The sequence below is a fragment of the Oncorhynchus keta genome, chromosome 32, assembly GCF_023373465.1.
Source record: "Oncorhynchus keta strain PuntledgeMale-10-30-2019 chromosome 32, Oket_V2, whole genome shotgun sequence".
NCBI classification, from domain to species: Eukaryota; Metazoa; Chordata; class Actinopteri; order Salmoniformes; family Salmonidae; genus Oncorhynchus; species Oncorhynchus keta.
The window spans coordinates 19,605,304-19,624,927 of NC_068452.1; the positions used below are offsets into that span (position 1 = coordinate 19,605,304).

General features: G+C 46.3%; 1 protein-coding gene across 2 annotated transcripts in view; it reads right to left on the minus strand.

Annotated features, from left to right (window-relative positions):
* The window catches only part of LOC118365235 (1-phosphatidylinositol 4,5-bisphosphate phosphodiesterase delta-3-A-like), a 29,063-nt gene that overhangs the window by 5,709 nt on the left and 3,730 nt on the right, over nucleotides 1-19,624 (minus strand). For both annotated transcript variants that reach the window (XM_052490826.1, XM_052490825.1), the window contains exons 2-8: nucleotides 13,287-13,454; nucleotides 4,495-4,723; nucleotides 3,461-3,590; nucleotides 2,244-2,469; nucleotides 1,730-1,931; nucleotides 1,446-1,590; nucleotides 815-967 (exon numbers count right to left, since the gene is read on the minus strand). In XM_052490826.1, the coding sequence (XP_052346786.1) occupies nucleotides 815-967; nucleotides 1,446-1,590; nucleotides 1,730-1,931; nucleotides 2,244-2,469; nucleotides 3,461-3,590; nucleotides 4,495-4,723; nucleotides 13,287-13,425 (1,224 nt within the window). In that variant the 5' untranslated portion in view covers nucleotides 13,426-13,454. The remainder of the gene's footprint in view (nucleotides 1-814; nucleotides 968-1,445; nucleotides 1,591-1,729; nucleotides 1,932-2,243; nucleotides 2,470-3,460; nucleotides 3,591-4,494; nucleotides 4,724-13,286; nucleotides 13,455-19,624) is intronic.

Below are 19,624 nucleotides of genomic sequence, written 5' to 3' on the forward strand. Positions count from 1 at the left end.
CTAGAGAGCTGGGGTCAGGGGGTGAGTAGAGAGCTGGGGTCAGGGGTGAGTTGAGAGCTGGGGACAGGGGGTGAGTGTCCTAGAGAGCTGGGGACAGGGGTGTGTGTCCTAGAGAGCTGGGGACAGGGGTGTGTGTCCTAGAGAGCTGGGGACAGGGGTGAGTGTCCTAGAGAGCTGGGGACAGGGGTGTGTGTCCTAGAGAGCTGGGGACAGGGGTGAGTAGAGAGCTGGGGAACAGGGAGCTGGGGACAGGGGTGTGTGTCCTAGAGAGCTGGGGACAGGGGTGTGTGTCCTAGAGAGCTGGGGACAGGGGGTGAGTAGAGAGCTGGGGACAGGGGTGTGTCCTAGAGAGCTGGGGACAGGGATGTGTGTCCTAGAGAGCTGGGGACAGGGATGTGTGTCCTAGAGAGCTGGGGACAGGGGTGAGTAGAGAGCTGGGGACAGGGGTGAGTAGAGAGCTGGGGACAGGGGTGAGTAGAGAGCTGGGGACAGGGGTGAGTAGAGAGCTGGGGACAGGGGTGAGTAGAGAGCTGGGGACAGGGGTGTGTGTCCTAGAGAGCTGGGGACAGGGGGTGAGTAGAGAGCTGGGGACAGGGGGTGAGTAGAGAGCTGGGGACAGGGGTGTGTGTCCTAGAGAGCTGGGGACGGGGGTGAGTAGAGAGCTGGGGACAGGGGTGAGTAGAGAGCTGGGGACAGGGGTGAGTAGAGAGCTGGGGACAGGGGGTGAGTAGAGAGCTGGGGACAGGAGTGTGTGTCCTAGAGAGCTGGGGACAGCGGGTGAGTAGAGAGCTCGGGACAGGGGTGTGTGTCGTACCTCAGGAGAGGGCAGGTCCTTAAGAGTCTGGTCGTTGAGGGGCTTGGTGAGCAGCCTCTTGCCCAGAATGGTGCGCAGGTGTCTGGCCATGACCGTCTGCTGCTCCACCGTACAGTGGTTCTCAAGGGACAGGATCAGGGGGTACGGGGAGGCCTATGGGGAAACACAAGGGTTGGTTCATAAGAGGCCACTCATTAAAATGTAAGAGAAACCATAAGCTCATTAGGTAATAAGCCAGGGTTTATTCTGGACTACACTGAGGCCAAGAAGCTGTTGGACAACAGTCTAGTCTTATTAGACTCGGAGCCAAGACTATGACTGTAGCTTGAACTGAACGTTGGCAAAGGCAGAAAGTCAATTGTCTAGATTTGTTTTCTTCCCACTGGCCTGCTGCTATTTACTTGTTACATCTATTTTGTTTTGATGAGGAATACTTTGCTTTCCATAAACAGTCACATATGGAAGACATATAGGGAATGATGGTTAAGGTGAAACATTTGGCCTCCCTATAAATCACACAACCATGTGTCCATCATCTCCACAACCCACTAAGAGGGTCTCACAGGTCAGGTGTGTTCACTTTTTTGGGGGTTATTTTCTTTGTTGTAATTTAAAAGGAAATGTTACTCACCTTGAAGGCATACTGGGCGATGGTCTCGATTACCTCTTTGAAGGGCACCTTAGAAGTAAGGGTGTGTCCATGGTAGATGACAGGCTCTCCTTTGTCCCCGTCCCAACAATCCAGCTCCACACAACGACAGCCCTGGTTCAGAGCTCTGGTTCACACAGTACATGTTCTTAGTGTGTGTGTGTATGCCTGTGTGCATGCATATGTACATGTGCATGTGTGTTTGTGTGTGTGCGTCTAATGCGCATGTGTGTGTTTGTGTGTGAGGCACGTGCGTATTTTATTACCTGATGTATGGCTCGGCGCTGCTGGCGCTGGTGACCTGGTCCTTGGTGAGGTAGGTGTTGTGTGAGGATGAGATGAAGTAGTGGGCCAGAGGTCTGGTCATGTCCTGGTGCACCCTGGCGTGGTCGGGGTTAAACACATCGTTCTCCTGGGACAGCATGTACATGGTGAAACCATTCTGGGTCATGAACTGGTTGTTCTGGGCTGCAGGGAGGAAGGGCACATCAAACCATCCAACCTTTTATGAACAGGAATAGACAGGTATCGACATGCCCGTACGATTGTGCGAAAATAAAGTCAAGGGAGGAACGGGCCCTGAATTTGCGGCAATTAAATATGTCAAATATAGAAACATAAAACATTCAGATAAATATAAGCACAGTGAATGTAAGGAATGCAGTATGAAAAAAATGAATGAAAATGTATGCACTCACTACTGTAAATGACTCAAATGTCAAACGTAAGGTCGTAAAAATCCAAGGCTAAAATTTTGTTCAAGTGTTTCTTCGGGCCTACCCCAGTCGTTGAGCTCGTAGGTGCGGATGAGGCTCTGAGCGTGGATCAGTGACGCGTCCTCCCCCTGGTCTCCCAGGAAGTCTCTCAGCTCAGCGGTGGACAGAACACAGCCGTTACCAGAGTAGTGTCTGTACACCGCGTCCAGCTCCGGCCGCCTCATCAGCTCCCTGCAGAACTCCTCGATCTCTACGTGGTCCAGACGGCCGTCGCACGACCGGTCAGCTTTCTGAGAGAGGGACGGAGGAGAGGGACAGAAGGATAGATAGAGGAGGAGGAGGGACAGACCGACAGAGGAGAGGGAGGGACAAAAGAGACAGATGGGCGAACGGACAGACAGAGAGACCTTCGTTAGGGTTGTTCTGATTAAAACACACATACACAACCCCTCCACACATTTTCAAAGCGCTTCCCTAAAAACAGAGGGCTGGATCAAAGTTAACATCTTCAATTCTCATAGGTGAGCCATGTTCATATTACCAAATCTATGGGCGAGCACTGATTTGCTATGGGAGTGGCCAGCAACCCCGTCCACCCCCATAATTCATACCCTATCGACAAACATACACTCCACACATTACTGCACTGCAGTTGGTTTGATATTCAGTCTCTGAGGAGATGGGTGGGCAGGGTTGGAGAAGGAATCACGTGGTGAAGGGAGGAGCAGGAAAACAACTGGACATTAAGGGAGAGGGGAGCTGAGAGACTTAGCTAGCAGTAATCCTCAACGATGGAGAAATGACTGGCTGCCTGATAGAGAGGGGGAGGACGGGGAAGGACGAGACCGTCTGGGGAGAAAGAAAGACAGCAGCAGAGAGAAGAGGGCAGGAGAGAGAGAGAATGAGCGAGTGAGTGAGTGAGTGAGTGAGTGAGTGAGTGAGTGAGTGAGTGAGTGAGTGAGTGAGTGAGTGAGTGAGTGAGTGAGTGAGTGAGTGTGAGAAAGAGAGCGAGGGACCTGCTAGTTGGCTTGCCACTGGGTTGGTAATTGAACACAGCCCCAATCTACTCCACAGCATACTGAGTAAACAATGGCCTTCAACCAACAACAACAACATCTCGCTCAGGCACATACGCACACCCATGCAGTCAAGGTCTGTACACATTAACGTACAAGCATACTGAATGCTGCACACACACACACACACACACACACACACACACACACACACACACACACACACACACACACACACACACACACACACACAGTGTGTGCTCACCTTGAATAGCGAGCGCGCGTACTGTTCATTCAGGTCTATGTTGATCATCTGCAGCAGGCGTTTGACCTCGTCGTAACTCATCTTCCCATCGTCGTTCTCATCAGCCCGTCTCAGGTAGCCACGGATCCAGGTGTGGGGGGGTTAAAGAGAGCAACCAGGGGAGCATTCCGAACCTCTAACCCTAAACACATACTTAAAAGTACAATCTATGGTATATACAGTATGTATAGACACAAAACACATCGATACAGGCAGGGCTGATGCACATGCATACGGTATGTAAGCACATTACAGCCCACATCCAACTATGGGTAAGGGTCAAGTGCATCATTTCTTAATTCACAGCAATCCAGGAATCAATTGTGTCACCAACCGTTCAGAGGAGGATAAGTGTCTCATTCAACTACCAGGAATTGAAATGGAATATACACCCCAGCCTGTGATTCAGATGTGTGTTGGCTGTAGATACACATGTCCTGTTGTGTCAACATCCATCTGAAGTCAAAACACTCCAAGGCCTCTAATGGAATAGAACACAGGGCTGACGTAGGGAGAGGATGACACCTCCCTATATATGACACCTCCCTCTTCCAGGACACACACACACAACAATAAGAGCTTTTGCAAGGATGGTCTTGATCAATCTACTGCAAACACTGCTGGGACATGCCAGTGTAAAACCACACCTAAAATCTTACCCAATTACAAGCCACGGCACTAGCCTGGACAAGATCTGGCTTTGCGTTTAACACAAGTGTGTCTGTCGTGCACCTGTGTCGCAAACGACCCAGCGGCTATACCAGGGATCATGTTTGACAGGATAGTCAGACTATATTTAGACGCTGTTTTTTGCTGGGCCATTGCTGCACATCTTAGGTATGCTGTGGATGCGGGATGGTGCATGTGACAGTGTTATGTTCAGAGTCAGTCACCATAGCGATCCTGACTGCCCAGCCTGCTCTATATTTACTTTGGGTCGAAGGCTGGCAGCCTGGCACAGCGCAACAAAGGCCCACGGGGGGGGTAAAGGATATTGGTCCAGTTTCTCCTTCTGGGTCATGTTGGCCACACGCTCCTTCAGCGTGCGTATCCCTCGGACCCAGTGCCTCGCCTCCTCCTCACAGGGGCAGAGGAGGTCCAAACTCTTCCTGGCTCCTCTGAACACCACCGTGAAGCACTGATTCTCTGGTACCGACCCGGATAGTCTCCGCAGAGCCTCAGACTGGCAGCCCTCACGCACACACTCCACCTCTGTGACCGAGACTGGCACAGAGAGATGTGGGGGAGGGAAGGTGGGAGAGGAGACGGTGGGAGAAACAGAGAGAGTAATTGTATCAATCTGGTTGTAGGAATAAGCTGAATACAAACGGGGCACCAAAACAAGTGGAACTTGAAGGGAGGTTCGGGGGCTGAAAGGTCGTGAACTTTAGGGGGAATGTGGTAACACCCACGTAGCAGTGTGACATGGCATCTCGGTGCTGGGGTCCTGATTTGGCTCTTAAATAATACGACTTGTACAGACACAGACCTGCGTCAGCAGAATATGTTTACGACTCAGGCCTACATTCGTCTTTATGACAAGGTCCAAATTTAACCAGCAACGCCACGACACTCAGGGCACAGCCGTCAAACTGACACTGAAGTGTTGGCAGGACCTTTGGCCCAATGCCATGACGTGTTTGTGTGTGTGTAAAGAGATAAGAGAAGAAAGAAGAACACCGTCTCGTTGACTTCTAGAGAGATTAGCATGTATATTTCAGCTCTCGTTGTCTTCTAGAGAGATTAGCATGTATTTCAGCTCTCGTTGTCTTCTAGAGAGATTAGCATGTATATTTCAGCTCTCGTTGTCTTCTAGAGAGATTAGCATGTATATTTCAGCTCTCGTTGTCTTCTAGAGAGATTAGCATGTATTTCAGCTCTCGTTGACTTCTAGAGAGATTAGCATGTATTTCAGCTCTCCTTGACTTCTAGAGAGATTAGCATGTATTTCAGCTCTTATTTATAACAGTAACATGTGGTAAAAACCTGTCGGGGGGGGGGGGCTTTACACGTGATGGCTGACCCTCTGCCCAGCAACACAACACCAGCCTACTACCCCATTACCCTCCCTGCAACACATCCAGAATAGAGCCTGGTGAAGGTATCCAACATAAGACTAGCTCCACCACAAAGACAAACCCCATATCCCTTCATTAATTGAATAGCTGGAATTGTGGTTGGGTTTGTGGAGTAGCTTTCAAATCAGTCAGTTGGTTGTTGAAGTACATATAGCAGTGCCTTTCTACACTGGGATCAGCCCCGAGACAACTGTCTCTTCTGACAACGGCCTCTTTCTGCTGAACAGCCCTCACCTCTCCACCTCCTCAAAATCGCTGACACATTCCTGCCCATCGCTCCATGACAAGGGGGACATTTCAATGCGGAGAGTATTTTACATTTACATTTACAGTAGACGGGGAAGTGCATTCACCTTATGACATCCAGTGGAACAGCCACTTTACAATAGTGCATCTAAATCTTTTGTGATTACTTTATCCTATCCTAGGTGTGTGTGTGTGTGTGTGTGTGTGTGTGTGTGTGTGTGTGTGTGTGTGTGTGTGTGTGTGTGTGTGTGTGTGTGTGTGTGTGTGTGTGTGTGTGTCTGCGTGCGTGCGTGTGTGTGTGTTAATGAGCATGCATATGTCCTTCGACGCAGCCGCTTTTGTGTTAACAGTAGCTGTCTGCTGAAGTGGTCAGCCTGCCTTTGTCGTTGTTCTGCTCTAACTGTGGCCCGGTTGGGGGAAGACGACATCACAACCCCTGACCTCCCACACCAACCACCTGGCCTCTCACCCTGCTGTAGGGTGAGGCTTTATCCAGAGACATACAGTGCATTTGGAAAGTATTCAGACCACTTGACTTTTTCCAAATTTTGTTAGGTTAAAGCCTTATTATAACATTGATTAAATACTACACACAATAATAAGGTTTTAATAAATCTTTACAAATGTTGAAAATAGCACATTTACATAAGTATTCAGACACTTTACTCAGTACTTTGTTGAATCACCATTGGCAGTGATTACAGCTTCGAGTCTTCTTGGGTATTAAATGCTGCAAGCTTGGCACACCTGTATTTGGGGTGTTTCTCCCATTCTTCTCTGCAGATCCTCTCAAGCTCTGTCAGGTTGGATGGGGAGCGTTGCTGCACAGCTATTTTCAGGTCTCTCCAGAAAAGAGAGAACCCCTAACCCTAAACACATCAGGTTTTTATCAAGGATCTCTCTGTACTTTGCTCCGTTCATCTTTGCCTCGTTCCTGACTAGTCTCCCAGTCCCTGCCACTGAAACACACCTCCACAGCTTGATGCTGCCACCACCATGCTTTACCGTAGGGATGGTGCCAGGTTTCCTCCAGACGTGACACTTGGCATTCAGGCCAAAGAGTTCAATCTTGGTTTCATCAGACCAGAGAATCTTGTTTCTCATGGTCTGAGAGTCTTTAGGTGACCTTTGGCAAACTCCAAGCGGGCTGTCATGTGCCTTTTACAGGAGTGGCTTCCGTCTGGGTACTATAGGCCTGATTGGTGGAGCGCTGCAGAGATGGATGTCCTTCTGGAAGTGTCTCCCATCTCCACAGAGGAACTCTGGAGCTCTGTCAGAGTGACCATCAGGTTCTTGGTCACCTCCCCGATCAAGGCCCTTCTCCCCTGATTGCTCAGTTTGGACGGGTGGCCAGCTCTATGAAGAGTCTTGGTGGTTCCAAACTTCAGTTTAAGATTGATGGAGCCCACTGTGTTCTCAGGGACCTTCAATGCTGCAGACCATTTTTGGTACCCTTCCCCAGATCTGTGCCTCGACACAATCCTGTCTCAGAGCTGTATGGACAATTCCTTCGACCTCATGGCTTGGTTTTTGCTCCGACATGCACTGTCAACCGTGGGACCTTATATAGACAGGTGTGTGCCTTTCTAAATCATGTCCAATCAATTGAATTTAGAAGAAAAAGAAAAGCTCACCTATTTAGGCGAGGTGCTGGCAAGCGGAGTAGAAAACTTGAAAATACAAAATAACAAATGGATAGCATACGATCATAAATTCATTTTAGACTACACAAGCTTACAAACAATTACATTGGCAAAGTCACAATCAGTAGGTTTCCTGTAAAGAGCAGGTTTTGCAGGAAACCTACTGATCATAACAGTTTGTTGAGGTCTGACAGTTGTCACCCACTTCCCTTGAAAAATAGTTTGCCCCACAGCCAATTCTGTCGAATCAAAAGAATTTGCAAAGAAACTATCAGATTTCGGCAGAAATATGGCTGAGACGCAAAGAAAGTTCAAGGAGAGGGGCTACAAGAATGATCAGATTAATATTGCCATTGAGAAAATTCAAAGCATTGCCTTTTTTAAGGTCAGTCTCGCAAAAAGACGCATTCTTGCGTTCTAACTACCCGCTACTCAAAGCAATGGCACTTATAAATGTAGATCCTTCAAACACCCACAAACAGGGAAATCGATCCCAATCAAAGGGGTTATTATGTGCTCCACTAAGGCAGTTATTTATCTTATAACTTGTCCTTGTGGTAAAAATGATGTGGGTAAAACAAAGCGCAAATTAAAAGTACGCGTCTCAGAGCATCGTAGCACCATTAGGTGTAAAAACTTGACGTACCCAGTTGCGGCCCACTTTTTGGAGGCAGGCCACTCGATTTCGTCTCTGCGTTACATTGGCATCGAACATGTCACCCTCCCTAAGAAAAGGGGGTGACCTTGATAATTTATTGTTAAAACGAGAGGCTGCCTGGATCTTTAACTTAAAGACCCTTGCTCCTTTCGGTCTCAACGTAGACGTTGATCTGAAGCCATTCTTGTGATTATTGTGACTTTGCCATTGTAATTGTAATTGTTTGTGTAGTCTAAAATGAATTTATGATCATATGCTATCCATTTGTTTTTTGTATGCTGTTCTTTGTATGCCATTTTAATATTTGAGAATTAACCAATGACATTAGGCCACTCTTGGCCATGATTAGACACCTGTGTGTCTTTTGACACTATATAAACGAGTCACCCCCGCAGTGTTTGTGATTACACCCTGATGAAGACAGATTGGCTGTCGAAACGTTGGATATTACATTTTTGCATCTGAGCTCCTTAGTGTGCGGCTCTCCTTTATTTCCAATCATTTGACTTGACCACAGGTGGAATCCAATCAAGTTGTAGAAACATCTCAAGGATGCTCAGTGGAAACAGGATGCACCGGAGCTCAATTTCGAGTCTCATAGAAAAGGGTCTGAATACTTATGTAAATAAGGTATTTCCGTTTGACATTTTTAACACATTTGCGAAAATTTCTCAAAACCTGTTTTCGGTTCGTCATGGGGTGTTGTGTGTAGATTGCTGAGATTTTCTTTTTAAATCCATTGCTGTAACGTAGCAAAATGTGGAAAAAGTCAAGGGATCTGAATACTTTCTGAATATATTGTATATTTAGAGAGTTGGGAAAACTTTTAACATGTTGAATATTGCTCTAATTCCAGACATTCAGTTATTGGTTACATGTTCACCATGCAATACTAATGGGGAGCTAACATGGCTGACATAGAATGTTGAAGAGTCATGCAAATGCATCATAAAGCACAAACCGCATTGGCCCAACTCTCTAAATACATGCCTCTGGCCGTATCCATTCCCCACAGCAGCGGGTGCTTCCTGGGTCCCTGAGGGACAGCGATAGGAGAGTCCTGGGACCTAATCTGAATTCCATGCCCGAGGAATAGTCCTTGCTGAAGTGACATAGTGGGGGTGGATTGTGCAACAAGTGAAAGAGAGAGCAAAAGAGCCATAGAAAAAAAGAAAGAGAGAGATGAAGGTAGAGAGAAAGAGAGCGTATTACAACCTCCCATCAGCATTATCCCATTCTTAACCGTTTCCCCTCAGCTTGCCTCCCAGCCCAGGGTGTGTTAGGTTAGCAGAAGTGCTATCAGACTCAGACTAGTGGGTGTTGGAAGGTATTAAGGAAGTGTTGTCTGAGTCTATGCTGTCTGAGTCGACGTGATGAATGTACTCGCTTGACCTTGACATTCATAACCCGCCACAAAACACCTCTTAAACATTTGTACTCGTTAACTGGACTTTTGGAATTAAGTGGACATAAACTTGTCTGGTGGGTGTGTTTGCATGTGTGTTATCTAGGTCACTAGTATAATATGTTTGTACAGTGCGACTCGAAAATGAAAAAAAAATTATAAATTGGATTGACTCAGGCAACTCCAAAGCTCTAAGGGCCGCCAGCACTAGTTCATAAAATGATATGTGTCAGAGACATGTTTAAACTCTTTATATGACAATCTCAAAGATAGTAGTGGTTATTATGTCACGGCCAAACCCTGCAATTGGCAGTGATAAAGAGTTTTACCCAAATGGTAGGTCTATAATCTGACACCAGCGTACACACACACACACACACACACACACACACACACACACACACACACACACACACACACACACACACACACACACACACACACACACACACACACACACACACACACACACACGCCAACAACAATAATTTGCCTGTGCCATCAGATCCCTATGGTCAGGGCCAAGGAGCCCTATATTTGTCCTATGGAACATGGAGGAGCCAGAGCCATGGCCTCTCATTTACCGGAGAGATACTTCAAGAGAGGCAAACCCTGTAGGTGTAGACCTATTAAACTATAATGGGATTTACTATTGGTTTAGGAAGCCTGAGGACTCTAAGTGCTTCACCGGCTGCCCACCTATCCCCCTATTTAAACCATTGAACTTTGTATGTGTGGCTTTACTATCCTTGTGGGGACCATAACTCACAAGGATATCAAAACAAGGAAGTTAGCGCAATTGGGGACATTTTGCCGGTCCCCACAAGGTCAAAGGCTATTTTAGGCTTAGGGGTTAGGTTAAGGGTTAAAATTAGGGTTATGGGTTAGGTTTAGGAGTTAGGTTATGTTTAGGTTTAGGGGATGGGGTTATGTTTAGGTTTAGGAGTTAGGTTATGTTTAGGTTTAGGAGTTAGGTTATGTTTAGGTTTAGGGGTTGGGGTTATGTTTAGGTTTAGGAGTTAGGTTATGTTTAGGTTTAGGAGTTAGGTTATGTTTAGGTTTAGGGGTTGGGGTTATGTTTAGGTTTAGGAGTTAGGTTATGTTTAGGTTTAGGGGTTAGGTTATGTTTAGGTTTAGGGGTTAGGTTATGTTTAGGTTTAGGAGTTAGGTTATGTTTAGGTTTAGGAGTTAGGGTTATGTTTAGGTTTAGGAGTTAGGGTTATGTTTAGGTTTAGGAGTTAGGGTTATGTTTAGGTTTAGGAGTTAGGTTATGTTTAGGTTTAGGAGTTAGGGTTATGTTTAGGTTTAGGAGTTAGTTATGTTTAGGGTTAGGGGTTATGTTTAGGTTTAGGAGTTAGGTTATGTTTAGGTTTTTAGGAGTTAGGGGGGTTATGTTTAGGTTTAGGGAGTTAGGGTTATTTAGGAGTTAGGGTTAGTTTAGGTTTAGGAGTTAGGTTATGTTTAGGTTTAGGTTTAGGAGTTTAGGAGTTAGGGTTATGTTTAGGTTTAGGAGTTAGGTTATGTTTAGGTTTAGGAGTTAGGGTTATGTTTAGGTTTAGGAGTTAGGTTATGTTTAGGTTTAGGGGTTGGGGTTATGTTTAGGTTTAGGAGTTAGGTTATGTTTAGGTTTAGGAGTTAGGGTTATGTTTAGGTTTAGGAGTTAGGGTTATGTTTAGGTTTAGGGGTTGGGGGTCCAGGAAAATAGGACTTTGAAAGGGAATAAATTGTTTGTTCCCCACAAGGATAGTAAAACAAATGTGTGTATTTATTTATTTAACTATCATTGTGGGTACCAGAAGTCCTCACAAGAATAGTAAATCAAGGAACATTGGACATTTTGCAGGTCCCCATTAGAAAGAAAAATGCTATTTTCGGCTTAGGGGTTAGGTTTACAATTTGACATTTTGCAGGTCCCCATTAGGAAAAAAAATGCTATTTTTGGCTTAGGGGTTAGGTTTACAATTAGGGTTAGAATCAGGTTAGGTTTAGGGTTTAGCATAAGGTTAAGGTTAGGGGTATGGTTAGGTTAAGGTTAGATTTAGGGTTTAGGGAAAATAGGATTTTGGAAGGAAATCAATTATTTGGTCTCCAGAAGGATAGCAATACAAAACTGTGTTCGTTTGTTTGTGTACGTGTGTGTACGTATGTATGTATGTATGTATGTATGTATGTATGTATGTATGTATGTATGTATGTATGTATGTATGTATGTATGTATGTATGTATGTATGTGTGTGTGTGTGTGTGTGTGTGTGTGTGTGTGTGTGTGTGTGTGTGTGTGTGTGAGAAAGGGGAAGCGGTCAAAAGTTCATGATTAGAAATAGCTCTCCCACAGTTTAGTGGGCCAAAACATATAGGATTACTGTCAACATTTTCTCTCTTTTTCTTTAAGGGGATTGTAATCATTAGAGTGCTAATATAAAGTGCCTGCTTCCCTTTCTGATTGGCCCATTGCCTGCAAAAGATTAGCTAGCTGAGGTAAGCCAATATCTTGAGGCTAACGGATAACAAGTCCATGTACACTGTTTCTTATGCAGCTTTTATACCTCTTTGTAACAGTGGCCAATGTGAACCTTCAGCATGTTTGGAGTTTCTGTGTGTACTATATGTATGCATTACTACAGGTGACACTGCCAAAAATAAAGGAAACACCAACATAAAATGTCTTAATAGGGCGTTGGTCCACCACGAGCCAGAACAGCTTCAATGCACATTGGCATGGATTCTACAAGTGTCTGGAACTCTATTGGAGGGATAACAACACAATTCTTCAAAGAGAAATTCCATCAGTTGATGGTTTGTTGATGGACTCTGTCTCGGGCGCTGCTCCAGAATCTCCCATAAGTGTCCAATTGGGTTGAGATGTGGTGTCTGAGGCGGCCTATGGCATATGGTTTACAACGTTTGCACGCTCATCAAACCTCGTTCCCTGTAGATGGGGGTATTGTCATCCTACGGGGACATGGTAGGCAAAATAATGGCATACTGAGCATTTTACACATGACCCTAAGCATGATGGGATGTTAACTGCTTTCAATATACCTTGTATCCCTCATTTACTCAAGTGTTTCCATTCCAACAGTTACCTGTATCATACAATTACACAGGTTATAGCATCTGACTTAAGTCCTGGCTCACAGCATAATATCCCTTTAATTAATTAAACGGAAATGTAGACAAGAAGGCATTATTGTTGGCCAACATGAAAAGCCTAAACGGCTTAGGACAAAGAGCAGGCTAAATGAGTCTACTGAATCAGGTCTAAGAGGAGGGTTGAATAGACTACAACAAGGGAGTGTGGTTGTGGAAGTCCTGTTCGTTTGTTTATACACGATTATGTTCTTGTATATAGCCTTCCCTTCATTCAAGGCTACTTTTCCTAATCTGATATCGGTTTAGTTTCCTTTCCAACTATTGCAAAAGCCTCAGATCCTGAAAATCAAAAATATTAAACATCCCCCTCTCGTGACCACTCCCCATCCCCACTCCTCTCTTCTTTTCTGCTCACTCCCTAGCCTTCTTCTCAATCTACACCTACCCTCTACCCTCCCTTAATCCACACCCTTATCCTTTCTCCTTTTCTTCCCTTATGCCTCCTTTTCTCCTCACCCACGCCTCCCTTTTCTCTCCCCCACCCCAATACCTATTATTTTCTCCTCTTCCATCCCTCTCTTTTCTTTCCTCCTTCCCATACCTCCCCTCCCCTTTCCTCTCCTCTCCCCCCCTCCTCTGGCCCCATCACCCATTGTATACTCACAGGTCTGTTGTGCCTTGGCCTTGCGGGAGCTTTTGGTGGACTCACACCACACGGTGACCCCGTCCTCCAGCAGACGCAGGCTGCGGCTCTTCTGCCACTTCTGGGAGCGTACCTTCACCATGTTGGAACCGTGCATCATCGCACGGACATCCTCATCATCCAGCACCCCTGGAAACACACACACACACACAAAACACACAGTCAAATACACTGGTACACACTTTTAGGTAACGTGCAGTATCACTGAATTGTCCGGGTATGATGTAATATAGTATGTCACTGACACTGTGTCATTGTTGAACACACCCACCAAGTCCTTATTTCATTCACTCTAGTCGAATTCAATGTTAGACCATCCACACCAAGCTCCACTGGTAGTTCATTGAGAGTTCAGTCTGTCTGCTCTCCTGTCGTAAATGTCAGTAAAATTCTATGAGCCGTGTTCCTTCTTGGCCTTCCCTCGTCATGCTATTGCGGTAACATGACTGCGACGCTTATTTCGTAGTAAACACTCAATAGCATGTCAGGATGAAAACGGAGGCTTATGAGCTATTATTGGGGGAAATTAACAGGTACGCTAACAAACCAGTCAAGCACAAACAACCCATTTCAAGATCTCTACTGTGGTTGTATTGTGTGTTTTAGGGCTTGGCACCAGTGGGCGTTCAAGGGATGACTCACTCACCTTTCTACATACAGCAGCCATCTTCCTTTGGAAGCACTGCCGCCCTAACACACACACACACACACACAGGCCATGATCTCATAATTAGGGCCTAAACTTTTTTTTTCTATACAAACCCCTGAAAGGAGCAACACTGAAACAGGGTTGACATTCAAGGCTACTGAAGCAGGAAGTCACCACAAGAATCTACTGACTTGAGAGGAGACAGACTTTTGTGAGTTAGAACTCGTTGTTTATTTCCCATGGTTCGTTGCAGCATGCGGTATAAGCCAGACTTTGGAACTCTGCACAACAAAAGGAAGAAGTAGAATGCTAGGATTTGGAACAAATGCCAGTATTCCAAAGATGAATCTCCCTCACAGGCCAGAGGCAGTCCAACGGAGAGCTGGAAAGGGGGATTTCAAGGAAAATGAGGGGCTTTTTACAGAGCTGCAGAAACAGATTGTCACAAATAACTCGCTCGTCAGTCAGTCTGGAGTTGCAGCAGCTCATCTAGGCAGGGAAACCTCTCTCTGCTCATGGTTATTTAATACTAATGTGATTCACAGATACAGCCTGCTATCCCTGACGTGCATATCACAGGGGACCGTTTAGAGAAAAACCAACCACCAACATCAGAAATGTTGAGCAGCTTTATCATCTATGGTAAGAGCAGAGTAAAACAGACAGCTATGGAAAATGGAGAGGACATATAGGCAGAGCTGTAACAAGACGTGCACCGTCACGTTGTAAGTGTACACGGTATTGCGTACTTGGAACTGCATTCGGACGCTACCACTGTATTTTCTCGGTTTCTCCCTGTCGGACAGTTGGATGCCTCTTTGGTTCTCTGCAGTAGGTGAATGGGACCTCGTATACTGTTCAACTGTGTATTCAACTACAAAAGAGGATTTCAAAAGGAATGCTCTGAAAGCAACTCTCCCGTCCTCCCAAACTCCCTCCCTTTCCCCCTCTCTTCTCTAAGTCTCTCAAGTAATACCCTCAAAGATTGATTTCAAAAACTGTTTCCATGGATGCCCTCATCTATTATTTCTCTTGAATCAGCTAAAATCCCTTTCAGAGTTCTTTATACTGCCAATGCCATGCCAGTCTCTGACTGAGCTCTTCACAGGCTTCCAGAGCTGGCCTCTATCCACGATAAAGTGCACTACTTTTGTCCAGGGCCCATAGTAGTACCAAAAGTAGTGCACTATATGGAATAGGGTGCCATTTGGGTCGCAGACGCGGGCTATGAGAGACAGTACACCATGAGCAGGTCAGTGCTCTCACCCACTCCCCTCCCCCTATTCCTCTCCCCCTAAGTAGACAAGAGGGGAAGCAAACTGAGCCCAGCCATGTCTCTCTCTCTCTCTCTCTCTCTCTCTCTCTCGCTCTCTCTCCAGCCGTTGGTCAAACACAAAGAGAACCATCCTCCTCCCCAACCCCAAGCCTCCACCACAACAACCGTGTTTTTGACACAGTCCGTCACCAAGCTGTTACCACATGCCAGGAATTCCCACAGGCTGAGCACTGAGCACAAGGACCCTATTAACAGCGGGTCAGTGACCATGCTAAGCTGTCCTAACTGACCTGTGTTCTCGCTCTGCCCATCCTCACACCGCCAACCCCAACCCTTTTTGAGCCCGTAAAATGATTATTCCTGGACCTACTGTTGTCACCTCACTGACCTCAACCCTATGTTTTTTTCTCTCTGTCCCGTCCCCATACCTCCCCATCCAGGAATAAGTATGAAAAATCTGGGCACATGGGTACATATGCAAATGTTCAGGGATGCTGGATACCCCCACTGCCAACCGAGCCGAGAGTTTTAGTATCAAGCACTCCTCACCTTGACAACAGCATTACAGACATGTTATATGCTAAGAGAGACCTGTCCATACAGTAACACTGCTGTAATGAAGCACGTGTGGGTGTGAGGGGAGAAAGAGGGGGCTTTGGAGGCCCATGAGCTGGGTACTCTGTTCGTCACAGCTCCTACGGCACGCCGAGGAGAATTTTGTTGACACGCACTTTGGGCCAGCAAATTGGGCAAGCATAACAACCTGGCTGGCTAGCAACGATAAGAAAAAGGCATGTGAAACCAAACACACAACAAGATGGGGGTTCTGAACAGAGGGAGAGCGAAAGAAGGAAATATATCATTACAACAGCAGAAGGAGTGAAGGGGGAAACAGAAGGAACGAAGTACAAAATAAAAAGGTTGGGATATGGAGGAGTGAGACTCGTAAATAAGTACGAGGGCGAAGATACAGAGAGAATAGATAGGGAGATTTCTGGGCATTGTTAGACCCAATACCCGGAGACACAGCCAGTTGTCTCTGGGTAAAAACAGAGAACCAATTATAACATGGGATCGTTCATTTGTGATAAACATAAGTCAAAATGTAGTACATTTGATGCAGGAGAATCACAAGCCCAGTCTCAGACATCATCTTTCTCGTTCTCCGTGTCTGTCTGTGGAACTAAGTACTGGACCCCATGGGACCTGCTGTAAACCTAGGTGACGTGTTGTATTGATTCTAGGTAAGAAATGAGCCAACTGAGGTCGAAACAGCAGTGTTGAACTCAAATCAAATCAATGCTCTCAGACACAGACTGGGACAGAAGCCAAGGAAAACGTTGAACCCTGATAAGGAGAGAAGGGCACATCAAAGAACGGAGCTGCTAGACAGAGACGGTTGACATTAAAGGCACAGATTTTCTCAAATCACACCAATAAACCGCCATATATCCATTTTCAGAAATGTTGACAAATTCGCTTTTGATCTTTAAAGAAATTAAATGTTTTTTTGTTCCACTATCTAATCATGGCATGGGATCGTTCAATGACAGACATGTATTTGTTTGAAATATAGAGCATTTGGAATGTATTCAGACCCCTTGACTTTTTCCACATTTTGTTACATTACAGCCTTATTCTAAATAAACGTTTTGAAAATAAAAAACTGAAATATCACATTTACATAAGTATTCAGACCCTTTACTCTGTTGAAGCACCTTTGGCAGTGAATACAGCATCAAGACGCTACAAGCTTGGCACACCTGTATTTGGGGTGTTTCTTCCATTCTTCTCTGCAGATCCTCTCAAGCTCTGTCAGGTTGGATGGGTAGCATTGCTGCACAGCTATTTTTTAAACTTTCCCCAGAGATGATCGATTGGGTTCAAGTTCGGGCTCTGGCTGGGCCCCTCAAGGACATTCAGAGACTTGTACCGAAGCCTCTCCTGCATTGTCTTGGCTGTGCGCTTAGGGTCGTTGTCCTGTTGGAAGGTGAACCTTTGCCCCAGTCTGAGGCCCTGAGCGGTCTGGAGCAGGATTTCATCAATAATCTTTCTGTACTTTGCTCCGTTCATCTTTGCCTCAATCCTGACTAGTCTCCCAGTCCCTGCCGCTGAAAAACATCCCCACAGCATGATGCTGCCACCACCATGCTTCACCATAGGGATGGTGCCAGGTTTCCTCCAGACGTGACGCTTGGCATTCAGGCCAAAGAGTTCAATCTTGGTATCATCAGACCAGAGAATCTTGTTTCTCATGGTCTGAGAGTCTTTAGGTGCCTTTTGGCAAACTCCAAGTGGGTTGTCATGTGCCTTTAACTGAGGAGTGGCTTCCGTGTGCTGCAGATCTGGTTGTCCTTCTGGATGGTTCTCCCATCTCCACAGAGGAACTCTCGAGCTCTGTCAGAGTAACCATCGGGTTTTTGGTCACCTCCCTGACCATGGTCCTTCTCCCCCGATTGCTCAGTTGGCTGGGCAGCCAGCTCTAGGAAGAGTCTTGGTGGTTCCAAACTTCTTCCATTTAAGAATGATGGAGGCAACTGTGCTCAAGGACCTTCAATGAAGCAGAAATGTTTTGGTACCCTTCCCCAGAACTGTGCCTCAACACAATTACGGACAATTCCTTCAACCTCATGGCTTGGTTTTTGCTCTAACATGCACTGTCAACTGTGGGACCTTATATAGACAGGTGTGTGCCTTTCCAAATCATGTCCAATCAATTGAATTTACCACAGGTGGACGCCCAATCAAGTTGTAGAAACGTCTTAAGGATGATCAACAGAAACAGGATGCACCTGAGCTCAATTTTGAGTCTCATTTCAAAGGGTCTGAATACTTACGTAAATAAAGTATTCTTGTTCTTTATTTTTAATAAATTTGCAAAAATGTCAAAAAAATAAATAAGGCTGTATGTAACATAACAAAATGTGGAAAAGGTAAAGGGGTCTGAATACTTTCCGAAGGCACGGTATATATATATATCACATATACGAACATTCCATTCCAGCTAAACAACAAATATAGTGTTTGGCAAAAAAAAAAAACCTTTTCATACACATTACATTTAATTTAGCAGACGCTCTTATGACTTACAAATTGGTGCATACACCTTATGACAACCAGTGGAACAGCCACTTGCATCTAAATCTTGTTGGGGGAGAAGGATTACCTACCCTTACTTACCCTATCCTAGGTATTCCTTGAAGAGGTGGGGTTTCAGGTGTCTCCGGAAGGTGGTGATTGACTCCGCTGTCCTGGCGTCGTGAGGGAGTTTGTTCCACCATTGGGGGCCAGAGCAGCGAACAGTTTTGACTGGGCTGAGCGGGAACTGTACTTCCTCAGTGGTAGGGAGGCGAGCAGGCCAGAGGTGGATGAACGCAGTGCCCTTGTTTGGGTGTAGGGCCTGATCAGAGCCTGGAGGTACTGAGGTGCCGTTCCCCTCACAAGGCGAGCACCATGGTCTTGTAGCGGATGCGAGCTTCAACTGGAAGCCAGTGGAGAGAGCGGAGGAGCGGGGTGACGTGAGAGAACTTGGGAATGAACACCAGACGGGCTGCGGCGTTCTGGATGAGTTGTAGGGGTTTAATGGCACAGGCAGGGAGCCCAGCCAACAGCGAGTTGCAGTAATCAAGACGGGAGATGACAAGTGCCTGGATTAGGACCTGCGCCGCTTCCTGTGTGAGGCAGGGTCGTACTCTGCGGATGTTGTAGAGCATGAATACAGGAACGGGACACCGCCTTGATGTTAGTTGAGAACGTCAGGGTGTTGTCCAGGATCACGCCAAGGTTCTTAGCGCTCTGGGAGGAGGACACAATGGAGTTGTCAACCGTGATGGCGAGATCATGGAACGGGCAGTCCTTCCCGGGAGGAAGAGGAGCTCCGTCTTGCTGAGGTTCAGCTTGAGGTGGTGATCCGTCATCCACACTGATATGTCTGCCAGACATGCAGAGATGCGATCGCCACCTGGTCATCAGAAGGGGGAAAGGAGAAGATTAATTGTGTGTCGTCTGCATAGCAATGATAGGAGAGACCATGTGAGGTTATGACAGAGCCAAGTGACTTGGTGTATAGCGAGAATAAGAGAGGGCCTAGAACAGAGCCCTGGGGGACACCAGTGGTGAGAGCGCGTGGTGAGGAGACAGATTCTCGCCACGCCACCTGGTAGGAGCGACCTGTCAGGTAGGACGCAAAGCGTGGGCCGCGCCGGAGATGCCCAACTCGGAGAGGGTGGAGAGGAGGATCTGATGGTTCACAGTATCGAAGGCAGCCGATAGGTCTAGAAGGATGAGAGCAGAGGAGAGAGAGTTAGCTTTAGCAGTGCGGAGCGCCTCCGTGATACAGAGAAGAGCAGTCTCAGTTGAATGACTAGTCTTGAA